The sequence below is a fragment of the Mus caroli genome, chromosome 11, assembly GCF_900094665.2.
Source record: "Mus caroli chromosome 11, CAROLI_EIJ_v1.1, whole genome shotgun sequence".
Taxonomy (NCBI): Eukaryota; Metazoa; Chordata; class Mammalia; order Rodentia; family Muridae; genus Mus; species Mus caroli.
In genome coordinates, this window is record NC_034580.1 from 74,339,195 (window position 1) to 74,352,544 (window position 13,350).

At 41.9% G+C, this 13,350-nt stretch overlaps 1 protein-coding gene across 6 annotated transcripts in view; it reads left to right on the plus strand.

Moving 5' to 3' along the window:
• Nf1 (neurofibromin 1) overlaps window positions 1–13,350 on the plus strand; it is a 248,756-nt gene that overhangs the window by 57,160 nt on the left and 178,246 nt on the right. For all 6 annotated transcript variants that reach the window (XM_029483492.1, XM_029483494.1, XM_029483490.1 and 3 more), the window contains exons 6-8: window positions 11,944–12,011; window positions 12,232–12,307; window positions 12,923–13,080. In XM_029483492.1, the coding sequence (XP_029339352.1) occupies window positions 11,944–12,011; window positions 12,232–12,307; window positions 12,923–13,080 (302 nt within the window). The remainder of the gene's footprint in view (window positions 1–11,943; window positions 12,012–12,231; window positions 12,308–12,922; window positions 13,081–13,350) is intronic.

Genomic DNA, 13,350 nt, shown 5'->3' on the forward strand with positions numbered 1-13,350 from the left:
AGTGCACGCCTGTGATCCCAGCACGTGGGCAGATGAGGAGTAGTGCACGCCTGTGATCCCAGCACATGGGCAGATGGGGAGTAGTGCACGCCTGTAATCCCAGCACATGGGCAGATGAGGAAGGAGAGTTCAAGACCAGTTTGAGCGGGGTAGTGAGTTCAGTGTCATGATGGCCTATAGAGTAAGGCCTGGTCTCCTGAAAAGTAACAAACAAGCAGCTCCCTCCACATCAGAGAACGGAGTGAAACATCAAACACTGGCCTAATTTCTGACCTGAGAGACTTATGTATGCTATGAGAGTTTTTAATAGTTGGGTAATACATTTTTCAAAATGCTTAATATTACAAAACATGTTATTAAGCTGGGTGTAGTTATATACACCTTTAATTCCAGCACTTGGGAGCAGGAGTAGGCAGATCTTGTGAGTTTGAGACCAGCCTGGTCTACAGAGCTCCAGAACAGCCAGGTTTCTGTAGAGAGACCCAGTCTCAAAGAAACAAAAACAAAAGCAATACAATGACAGAAAACTTTTTTGCTTTTTTGCCTTTAATTTAGTACACAAATTTTACATGTGTTCGTGGAATCTTGAATTCTTTGAAAGTCAGTTTTAAGAGAAAAGTTTATAGACATGAGTGTCTACTATTTAAAAAGTCAGAAATATCCCAGATAACCTAATGATAACCTCAAGGTCTTAGAAAAGCAAGAACAATCCAGATTCAGCAGCAGGGGACAGCTGGAAGTAACCATGGTCAGAGCAGAAATCAGTGAACCGAAGGATGAAAGAACTGTGTAGAGGGAAACGGAGAGTCGGCTCCTGGAAAGTTCAGCAGGATTGGCAAGTCCTGGCTTGTCAAGACTCCATCAAATTAGAGATGAACAAGCTGAGTTAACTACAGGTCCCAGTGAAGTACAGAGAAGGAGGGTATATTCTAAAGAGTTGGTAAACCTAGAAAAAATATGGATAGATTCTTAGGCCTATCAAAACTGAGTCAGTATGGTATTAACAGCCTCAATAGATACATAGCAATCAAAGACATTGAAGCAGCTATAAGGCAATTCAAGTAGTAATAAAAGGTCTCCCAACAAAGAAGAGTGCAAGAGCAGATGGATTCCACTGCCAAAGTCAAACAAAAATTTCCTTTACAGAAAAATAGCAAAGGAAGGAATACTGCCATTCTGTGAAGCCAGCAGTACAGTGATAAGAAAACCAGATAAATACGCAACAAAAAGAAAACTTGAATTCTCAACAGAACTCCAGAAGCAAAACTCCAGAACACTGTGGTTTCCTTCCAGGGATGCAGTGTTGGTTTAACACAACATAGAATAAACCATCAAGTAAACCAGCATGTAGGTTTAAGAGCAGAAATTACCCGGTAATCATAGGTGATCAGAAAAGGCCCTTGCTTCAGAAGTTCAGCATTCGTTTATAATAAAAGCTCAGCAGGCATAAATGAATGCACCAAAACATAAAAAAAGGATGCATAGGAATAAAACCTGTAGCCAACATTATACTAATTGAGAGGAAAGTAGGAGAAGTTCCTCCAAAATCTAGAATAAGATTAAGGTTCCCAGTCTCAGGCTGGGTGTTGTGGTGCAGACTTTTATGCCAGTACTCAGAAGGCAGAAGCAGGTGGATCTCTTTGGTTTAAGCCTAGCTTGATCTAGTTCCAGGCCAGCTAAAACCATATATTGAAACACTGCCTCAAAAACAACAGCAAAACAAAAACAAACAACCTAAAAGTTTCCAGTTCTCTTTTAGAACTTAGTTTAGTATGCCAAATCTTACCTAGGGCAGGAAGTCAAGAGAGAGCAATAAAAGGAATTCAGATGGGGAGCAGAAGTCCAATTTCCCCAGTGCTGAGGCAACATACCTTCTGTTTCACAGCAGAACTGAGGTGGGAGCTCCCCCTGCTGGCTAGTTTTCACAGTGCAGAGTTGTAAAAAAAAATTCAGGCTACCTCTCTGAGGCTCAGGGAGCAGTGTAGAATGAGGAGTGGGAAGAGTAGAAGCGCTGGAAGCTAATGAGAGCTGCAAAGTGCTGTCATGTGGCCGTGACACAGCCAATGAAAATCATGATCTCGCAGCAGCAGCAGCAGCAGCAGCAGCAGCAGCAGCAGCAGCAGCAGCAACAACGGACCTATACAAGACCGGCCCCGTCAACAGTCTTCATATATCTGAGAAGGGTCCATTTGATCCTCCCCTTCCTTGCTGAACTATGAACTACTAATGGATTTGGGTTGGGGGAGAGCAAACAATGCTTGTGTACCTCCTGATCAGCCTATCGTTCTCTGATGAATAGTAGCAGACCCCTGATCACACAGGTGAACCTAATTAAACTCAGTGGATCACTGAGTAAAAAAATGTAAATGTGTGAATAGGATTGTAGGGAGTCATAGAGGTAATAGTGAAATAAGAGTTTGACAGGAGTTAGAAATAGGTTACATATATGTATGAAATTGTCAAAAGAACAAAAATAATAAAGTAACGAATAGAAATATGAGTAAATACACTTTTTGTTAAGAAAGAAAAAAAATAGACTTTATACACACCCAAAAGGGGATTTATTTGAGTAACCTGTAGGTGTGGCCCAGATAGTCCAGCAATGGCTGTCTCCTGACAGAAGGGCCAAGAACCAGACTGGATGTCCCAGTGGTCCTAATATTATGCTGGAGTCCTAGAGAATTCTTAGAAAGCTACTGGTGTTCAGGATATGTTGGAATACAGAAGTAGCAGCATCAAGAGATGGCCTAAAGGATCTGCTATACTCAAGACATGGCCTTCAGAGCAATCCAGTTAGCCACTGGAAGTCTAGAGGGGCCACCCCTCCTAACACTGTTATTGTTGTTGTGATGATGATGATGTCTGTTGGCTCTTAAGGGCACTAGGAGCCCAATGTTATCGGAAGAAGTTTAAGCTTCCAGTTCAATGGAATGTGTGTTATGCCTTGGGCAGAAAAGTAGTCCCCTCCTCTGGAACACAAGCCAGTGGCCAGCAGACTTAAGGTCGTGGTATCAGAAAGTAAAAAGTTTTCCTGTAGGACTCTAGGGGTGATAGTGAGTGGAACCATTTCCATTTCTACCCCCTGATCCCTGGATTCCTGAATCCTGGCTAGGGAGAAACTGAACCATATATTAGATGCTGAAGCACATACTGCTTTCTGGAGAACCCTGCCCCAGTCTTCCAGGGTTCTGTCACCTGATATCCATTGTAACTGTGTCTTCCAAAGGCTATTCACACCATTCTGTCAAGTTGGCTGCTTCAGGAGGTAGGGAACATGGTAAGACCAGTGAATTCCGTGAGCATTAGCCCACTATTATATTTATTTGCCTGTGAAGTGAGTTATCTGTGTGGAATATCATGATGATGGATAAGACATTCTGTAAGTTCACGGATGATAGTTTTGGCAGAAGGAAAAACAAGTCTATAACCAGAGTGAGTATTGTAGTAAGGGCTGAGAGTGGCCCTTTCTATGGAAGAACTGGTCCAGTGTTGTCAGGCTGCACTAAGTCTCTGGCTGGTCACCTGGGAGAATGGTGCCATATCTGTGGCTCAGTATTGGGTCTCTGCTGCTGGCAGGTCTGGCACTCAGCAGCTGCTGTAACCAGAACAGCCTTGGTGACTGAAAGTCCATGTTGTCAAGCCCATGTATAACGTTCTTTTTTGCCAACATGGCCACTTTGTTCATGAGCCCATTGGACAGTAACAGACATGGCTGGGTAAAGAGGCTGACTGTGTACAGAATGGGTCATCCTTTCTACTTCATTATTGAATTCCCCCTCTGCTAAAGTCACCTTTTGATGAGCATTTATATGGGCCACAAGTATCTTTACATCATTTGTCCATGTGGAGAGATTTGTCCCCATCTTCCCTAGTTATCTTTCTCACTAAGTTTCCAATCATGCTCCTAAGTCCCTAACCATCCTGCCAATCTGTTGACTACAGCCCATGAATTCGAAAACAGTCACATCTGGCCATTTCTCATTCCAAGCAGAATTTACAACCATGTGACCTGCCCAAAGTTTGCTTTACAATGAAGATTTCTCTTTACTGGCATTTTTTATGGTTGTTCTGTAAAGAGGTTATAATGCAGTAGCTTTCCATACCTGGGTGGTGCCTGCATAGTGTGCAGAACCATCAGTAAACCTTGGTCTCCAAACTTTTCTTTTTCAGTCAGTTGATTCTAGGAAGCACCCCATGAGATCATAGGTACATGCTTGTTAGGAAAAGACACTTTAACAGAAGTAGAAAACAAGCATTTGGACAACTTCTTCATATATCTTGCTCAGAACCTACTGGAGTCTGATCACAATATATTCTACTTCCATTTGATAATGTTTGCTGTTATGTACATCCTACTTCATGGCTTGGTATTATGGCTGGTAAAACCAAATACCACTCAGCTCATGATAGGTAGCTCAGATAGCATAGTAACTTAGTGGCCCATTCAATAGCAGGCAAAGAGCTGTCTCTTAATGGGAGAATGGTTGTCTGCAGATGGCAATAGATTCATGTTCTAAAATCCCAAGGGTCTCCTCTCACCTAGAGGAGCCTACCAAAGGCTATAAACTGCTACTGTCATCTAAAGAACCATTTTAGCGGGTCTCCTGGATCACATGGTCCAAGTGATAGAGCAGCCTGCATAGCAGCCTGGACCTGTTGAAGAGCTTTCCTGTTCTAGCTCCCCTCAAAGCTAGAAGCTTCCTTCCTTACTTGAAATAACTAAACAAAGTGAGGAGTATGCTCCTCTGGAATCCAAGTAGGCCCACCAAGCTTTGTGCTGCTTTCTTGGTGGTGGGAAAGACCAGATGCAATAACTTACCCTTCACCTTAGAAGGAATATTTCTGCATATCACCACTGGACTTGTAGAAATTTCCTTGAAGTTGAAGGCCCTTGAATTTTGTCTGGACTTATTTACCATCCTCCCATGTACATAAGTGTTACCAATATTTCCAAAGTGGTTGCTACTTCCGGCTCACTTGGTTCAGTCAACATGATGTCATGAATATACTGGACCAGGGTGATATTTTGTAGAGAGAGATGCTCAAGCTTCCTTCATACTGAGTTATGACACAGGACTGGAGAGTTCATAAGTACTAACCTCGAGGTAAAACTGTAAAAAGGCATACTACTGACTTCCAGCTGAAAGCAAATTGCTTCTGATTGTGCTTATGGACAGGAATTGATAGAAAGCATTTGCTAGATCCATAGCTGAATACCATGTACCAGGAGCTGTGTTAATCTGTTCAAGTAAGGGCATCACATCTAGTACAACAGCTGAAATTTAGTCACTACTTGAATTAGTTTTAATGGTCAGTGGTCATTCTCTATGATCCATCTGACTCCTGTGCTGGAGAGTTAAAGGGAGATGTGAGAACTACCATCCCTGCATGTTTCAAGTCCTTGATGGTGGCATGGAGTATTATATTTGGTTTACTATGTTCCCAGAGGCAATGCCAGTCTCTTCAATTTGTGATTTCCAACCATAATAGCTTTCAGTTCACAGGTCAAGGAACCAACGTGGGATTTTGCCAATGTCTAAGTATAGCTATACCAATTATACATTCTGGAACTGGGGAAATAACCACAGGATGAGTTTGGGGACCCAGTAAACTCTCTGTGATTTGGGTTTCAGTCAAAATTCCATTAATCACCTGATAATCATAAGCCCTGATTTAATTGGAGGGCCACAGTGCTATTTGGGGGTCTCTTGGAACCAGTGTCAGTTTAAAACGAGTGTCCAGTAAACCCTGGAAAACCTGATTGTTTCCTTTTTCCCAGAGTACATTTACCCTTGTAAAAGGTCATAGGATGGGAGAAGGGCTAACAGTAAAACTTTTAGGTATTTTAGCAAGGTCCTCAGGGGGACCTCACCTCCTCATCATTCAAGGACTTTGGGGTCTGCAAACGAGCTCACGTCTGGAAATTACTAAGTTGAGATACCCTCTTGCTACTCTGCAGTATACCCTTTCTTTTGCTTGTTTGAGAATATTTTTGCTTCTATAGATGTAAAAACAAACAAAACAAGATAAAAACATATATTCCTGGAAGCATTATTAGCCAGTACAAGAAGATCCATTGGAGTCACGCCATCATAAACGTCACTCTGTCTGTGCTGCCCTTCATGATAGATATTCTTGCCTTGCCTTTGGCAATGCAGTGCTGAAAGCTGGCCCCTGCTACTCTGGGGGCCTAATTAAGCCCATCCCATTTAACTTTTTGGATTGAGCATTAGTGTCTCCAACCTTAAGGTCTGGCACAAAGAGAAGAGCAGGGAGAAAGCCCTTCAAATCCTGGTGCCCCTCTTACCATTTTGTGCCTTATAGGATCAGTGAAGAGAATGTCTTCTGGGCCTTCCCGTTGTGGAGGATTTGGTTTTATACAGCACACCCATTATTGCAGTTTCTCTGAACCCTAAAATCCCTTCATCAATACTAAGTTAAGGGACATCAGGTATCCACAGTTCCTTTTCAGTAGAGTATGGCTAGTGCTTAGCCAGCCAGTCAAGCTTTTGATACCTTTTTAACTGTAAGAACATCTGTATTGAACTTAGAACCTTAACTCAGTGGGCCCATATCAATAAATTCAGCTTGATTCAGTTTTATGGGTTTTTTTTTCCACCATTATTTCATGCCCTTAAAAATCCATTCTCATATATATTGCCCAGACTAATACGGCTTGAATGAATTCACAAACTCAGTAAACTCTTTAGTATTGTACCACACCTTTGTTGTGAATTTCACTTTCTGTTTCGCTCCTAGAAACCTTCTTAACCTTGATTCTGCTTATAGTTCAGAGGCAATTATTGTCGACAGACACTGAGGGCATCAGTATTGCCTTGCTTGATGTTTCGCTTTCAGGGAAAGTCACTGAAATTTGTAGACAACAAAGGATTAATTTCCTCAGGCCAAGGTACAAAAGGAAATAGTGCAAGGTGTGACAGTGGGGCTGCACCCTCCACTAAGAGTGGGCAGACTACTGCAACAGGTGAGACAGACGCATCAGAATGTGAAGGTTCAAAGCACATTAGGGTCCCCTACACTTCTCCATCTCAAGTTGCAGGATCCAACCCCTTAACAGTCAGTGCCTTTAGGCTCATATTAGTGGAGGATTTACCTTAGCAACAGGAGAAGTGCACTTGGCTAGGAGGAATGAAGGCAGGCAGGCAAAAGTGAAAAGTTTCTCCTTCCATGTTCTTTTTTGTAGGCTATCACCAGAAGATGTGGTCCAGATTTAGGGTGACTTTTCCCATCTTAAGTGATTATATGAAGAAAATCCTTCACAGGTGTGATTCCAGATATAGTCAAGTTGACAAACAAGATTAGCCTTCGTATTACCTAAGTTTCTGACAAAGCTATCAAAAACATGCATTGGAGAAAAGGTGCCCTCTTTAACAAGTGGTGCTGGGAAAACTGGTTCTCTCTCTCTTTCTTTCAGATTTATTTATACGAGTACACTGTAACTATCTTCAGACACACCAGAAGAGGGCATCAGATCCCATTACAGATGGTTGTGAGCCACCATGTGGTTGCTGGGATTTGAACTCAGGACCTCTGGAAGAACGGCCAGTGCTCTTAACTGCTGAGCCATCTCTCCAGCCCTCTTTCTTCTTTTCTTTTCTCTTCTCTATTTTTCTTTTTTCTTTTCTTCTTTTGTNACACCAGAAGAGGGCATCAGATCCCATTACAGATGGTTGTGAGCCACCATGTGGTTGCTGGGATTTGAACTCAGGACCTCTGGAAGAGCAGTTGGTGCTCTTAACGCTGAGCCACATCTCCAACTTGAAAACTGGATTTCTATACAGGGAATGAAAATTAGTCCATATCGCTTATATTGTGCAACAATAAATTCAGTGTCTTAGTTAGGGCTTTATTGCTGTGAACAGACACCATGACCAATGCAAGTCTTATAAAGGACAACGTTTAATTGTGGGTGGCTTACAGGTTTAGAGGGTCAGTCTATTATCATCAGGGAGGAGCATGGCAGTAACCAGGCAGGCATGATACAGGCAGAGCTGAGAGTTCTGCATCTTCATCTGAAGGCTGCTAGCAGAGTATTCATTTCCAGGCAGCTAGGATGAGGGTCTTTGCCCACGCTCACAGTGACACACCTACTCCAACAAGGCCACTCCCTGGGCCAAGCATATTCAAACCATGACATTCAGTATATCAAAACTCTAATGAAAGAAGAAGACAGGTAAAATATTTGAAGATATAGGCATAGACAAGAATTTTCTGAAAAGGACTATAGCACAGGAAACAATACCAAGACTTGGCAGATAGAGTTACATGAGATTAGAAATCGCTGCCAAGCAAAGGACACAGTCACTAGAGTAAAGAGACCATTTACAGGCTTGGGAAAAGAAATTTCCAGGCTTACATCTGGCTGGGGGCTGGTATCTAGGATATATAAATAACTGCTAAAATTAAACTCTAAAATCATTTTAGAGTCTGTAGATTTGCTCATGAGCTGAATAGAGTCCCTAATAGGAGAAATACAATGACCAATATATACTTGGAAAAAGTTTTCAACATTTGTAGACATCAGGGAAATGGAAATTAAAACCGCTTTCAGATCTGTCTCACTTCAGTTGGAATGTGGTCAAGAAAACAAAAGACAACAAGTAGAGGTGAGAATGTGGGTGGGGCTGGTGGGATCCTGATTAGCTACTTTGTCCCCCACCACCCCCCACCACCCCACAGGATTTTTCTGTGTAGCCCTGGCTGTCCTGGAACTCACTCTGTAGACCAGGCTGGCCTCGAACTCAGAAATCTGCCTGCCTCTGCCTCCCGAGTGCTGGGATAAAAGGTGTATGCCACCACTGCCTGGCATTGAAACTCCACTATGACAGTCAGTTTGAAGGGTTCCTCAGAAAAACTGATAACAGACCATGTGACCCAGATACACTACTATATTGTATAGCCACAGAAATTCCTGTACATCCATTTTTACTGCCACACAATTCTCGGTGGCTTAGGAAATAAACCAGCCTGAATGTCCATCATGAGAGGAATGGAAGCCGGGCTGTGGTGGCACACCCTGTCTCGAAAAACCAAAAAACGAAAAAAGAGAAGAATGGATACAGAACATTTGGTACAGTGAGTGGTGGTGGCTGCAACACTAAGCATTTTTGTGGTGGAGTGGAGGAAAACTGGAAAGGCTAGTGGAATGGCCAAGGCTAAATTAATTTCTTGCTCATAGAGAGCTGGCTATATAGTTTCCTGTGGGCCAAATCAACGAACACTTGAAGATGCACATCATGGGCCATGGGTATGTGGGTGCCACTGCTGCTATGTACAGGGCACCTTATTGCCAAGACATTGGAGTTGGCAGGTAATGTTTTCAAAGGTCTCACAAGGAAGCCTATCAGTTGGTATCACTTGCAGCTCACAGTCTGTGGTGTCTGTGGTGAGGAAGATGGATTCCCCGATTAAGGCTACCACTGTTGGGCATAGTGTGATTCTTTACAGCCACAGATGTCAGATTGCAAAATAAAGTCCAGCAGAAAGCTGCCCAGGAGGGTTATTTTAACCAACCTACTTCTCAGTGGTCTGTAACTGGAGCAGAAGATAACAGTGAGCAGATGTGGAAGTTTGTTTGTTTGTTTATTTATTGCTTATGAATATACTGTAGCTGTCTTCAGACACATACCAGGGGAGGGCAGCAGATCCCATTACAGATTGTTGTGAGCCACCATGTAGTTGCTGGAAATTGAATTCAGGACGTCTGGAAGAACAGTCAGTGCTCTTAACCACTGAGCCATCTCTCCAGTCTGGAATTTTAAAAAAATAGTTAAATGGAAAAGTATAGACAATTACTATAGCCATGATTAAAAACAAAACAAAACAAAAACATTTGTATGTTCTTGGAACAGAGTTTGGTAAAGTGCCTTTTTATGTGATAGCAGTTCTGTGTTGATTGACCAGACTTCTACTTCGTGTTTTTTTTTTTTTTTTTTTTTTTGGTTTTTTTCGAGACAGGGTTTTTCTGTGTAGCCCTGGCTGTCCTGGAACTCACTTTGTAGACCAGGCTGGCCTCGAACTCAGAAATCCGCCTGCCTCTGCCTCCCGAGTGCTGGGATTAAAGGCGTGCGCCACCACGCCCGGCCTACTTCGTGTTTTTTATTAAAAAATATTTTTATAAAATAAAAAACTAAAATGCTATATTATGATAATGGAATTTTATACAGCTGAAAAGAAAAATGCCATCATGATACTTTCCAGAAAATGGATGCAGCTGGAATTTATTATGTTAAGTTAAATAAGCTTGGTTCAGACAAACAAGTCATGCTTTGTTTTCTGTAGGGAACTTAAATTTAAAGGTGCGTTTATGTGCATGTGCACGCTCGTGTACACACACACTACAGATAGATCATGAAACGGAAAAGATCTTAAGTAAAGGGGAAACAATAGGGTATGGAATACGTGCAATATGGAAGCAGAAGGGTGGACTGCCTGGTTAGGAAGAAAGGGAGTCAGATAGGAGGAGGCAGGTAAAACCGGGTAGGGTAGGGATAACAATGGAGAGCAACATAAAATGACACATATTTATGAAATGTCACGATACCCAATTCTTTGCATGGTAACTTAAAAACTAAAAGAATTCAAAGATAAAGTGTAATCTAAGTATTCAGATTAACAAAATTAAAGCTGACTACTAGACAGTGATGGCAAGCATGTGGCAGATTGTCAGTACACAGCTCAGTGGACAACTTTTCTAAAAAGCAGCTCTGTAGATTTCAAAATCCCCAGAAAGTTCCTTGCTGACACAGTTGCTTACGTTGAAGAAAAAGATGGTGGATAAAACTTTACATAAGTATAAGTATTTATCAGTGCTACTCAAAATACTGAAATGCTAGAGCTTAGTTAAATGTATGACTGAAAAACATTTAAATAACCAGTGTCTGTTTTTTTTTAAGGTTTTGTTATGTGTGCATATGCATGTAGTGCCCTCAGACAGCAGAAGAGGGTGTTGGATCCTCTGAAGCTGAGGTTATAGATGGTTGTGAACAGGTGCTGGGAACTGAACTCAGGTCCTTTGAACAGCAGCCAGTGCTATTGACCACTGAACCACCTCTCCAGCCCATATAGGTTTTTGTTTTTGTTGTTGTTTGTGGGATAAGGCCTCTCTATGTGGCTCTGGCTGTCCTGAAACTTTCTCTGCAGACCTGGTCTTTCCTTGAACTCACAGGGATCCACCTGCTTCTGCATCCCAAGTGCTGGGATTAAAGGTGTTGCCATCATGACTGACTTCTATGTTTTTAATAGACTTAAAAATTAGATGAATTATTGTTATCGTATGTGTGAGGGTGCTTTGGCTGCATGTGTCTGTGTAGCATGTGAGTGCCTGGTGCCCGAAGAGGACAGAAGAGGGTGCCTGATGGCCTGAGCTCCCTTCTGGGTGACGGGTATCAAACCTAGGCCGTGTGGTAGAGTGTCTAGTGCTCTTAACCACCAAGCCATTTCTCAGTCCCCATGTTTATAGTTTTTATTTGTTTGTTTTGTTAGTTAATTTATAAATAGAGCAAAGGGAAGACTTGATATTCAAGACATGCTTGCTTTTCTTATTTATTTATTTATTTATTTATTTATTTATTTATTTATTATGTAAGTACACTGTAGCTGTCTTCAGACACTCCAGAGGAGGGCGCCAGATCTCGTTACGGGTGGTTGTGAGCCACCATGCGGTTGCTGGGATTTGAACTCTGGACCTTCGGAAGAGCAGTCGGGTGCTCTTACCCACTGAGCCATCTCACCAGCCCCATGTTTGCTTTTCATTTACTTCTGTCTCCATCAATGTAGCTCATGGGTTTGGGGTTTATATTTATTGTTAAATTGCTCATTAATAATATTGGAAGCAAAATAGTTTATAAAATTATTTTATAGTAGTTCTGAATTTTATTTGTTAAATAATTAAGAGTTAATAAAGCATTTTTTTTTCTCCAGAAACAGCATTTAAATTTAAAGCCCTGAAGAAGGTTGCACAGTTGGCAGTTATAAATAGCCTAGAAAAGGTAAGCTTCAATCTCTTGGGTATGCAAGTTTTGATTTTGATTATGACCTTGGCTGTATTTGGTATCTTGAGTATAAGAAAGTCAAGACTTGTGTGGTACTTCCCCTTAATGGGAAGAATGCAACACGATATTTGTGTGAAGAAACTTAAATTCTGTGTTATTTAATATATTGGAAAATTGACTGCTTTCCTATAAAAACATGTATTTTTGTTACTTGTAGGCTTTTTGGAACTGGGTAGAAAATTATCCGGATGAATTTACAAAGCTATACCAAATTCCGCAGACAGATATGGCTGGTAAGCTGGCTAAAGAGTGACTGGGTGTGGGGTGAGGGGCAGCATGGCACCTTGTGAAACTCTCAGAGGGAAATGTGCTGCTTTTCAGTTTAGTTTGTTCGAAAGTGTTTTTTCTGCCTTTTTTGTTCAGCTGTAACAGGAATTACAGTTTTCTCTCCGGTTTCTGTATTATTTCCAGTCCTTTCCCTTCTGAGCAAGTGGTAAAAGAAGTTTGAAGTGAAGCTTTAGTCTTTCGTGTTGTGATTGAATACTGGTGGCTCTCTCACAGCGTGCATGTGTGTGCTTGTGAGTGTGTGTTTCCTAGAACTCTATATTTAGGTATATCTAAGGAGGAAATACTATTTTTACTTCTGAATAGCAATTTTGGGGGAATGCCTGCATAGTAAAGGCTAGAGACCCCCGGGGAAACTATCAGCCTTTTGTTCCTCTGTGAGACCCTGAGACTGTGACAACACAGTGATTCTAAAATACCTACGCTTCTAGGATGGGTCACATTAGCTCTTCTTACACGTCTCTTAAACTCTGATAGTTGAGTGTTTTCATAATTCTGGGTTTTAATTTAATGCAAGGATTTTCTTGCCTAATATAATCATTTAATGTTTGTATTTTTCACAGAGTGTGCAGAGAAGCTGTTTGACTTGGTGGATGGTTTTGCAGAAAGCACCAAACGTAAAGCAGCAGTGTGGCCCCTACAAATCATTCTCCTTATCCTGTGCCCAGAAATAATCCAGGACATCTCCAAGGATGTGGTGGATGAGAGCAACGTAAACAAGGTCAGGAGTGAAATGAGTGGCTGCCATCTCCTGATGGGAACAGCTTGTTTATTCAAGGTGGTGTACATTTTAGTTACGTCCATGCTAGGTCAAACAGTTGGTTGGCCTTAGCAGAGATTATTTGTTATGTCTGGCCAGCAGCTCACATGTCTGGGTTCTTGTTGCGCTCACATTGGCCGGCAAGGAAGACACAACATGGTCGGATTCTTCTCAACAGCCTTTATTGCAGGAATGCCTCAATGCTGCTACGGGGACACCCTCCCCCCCCCC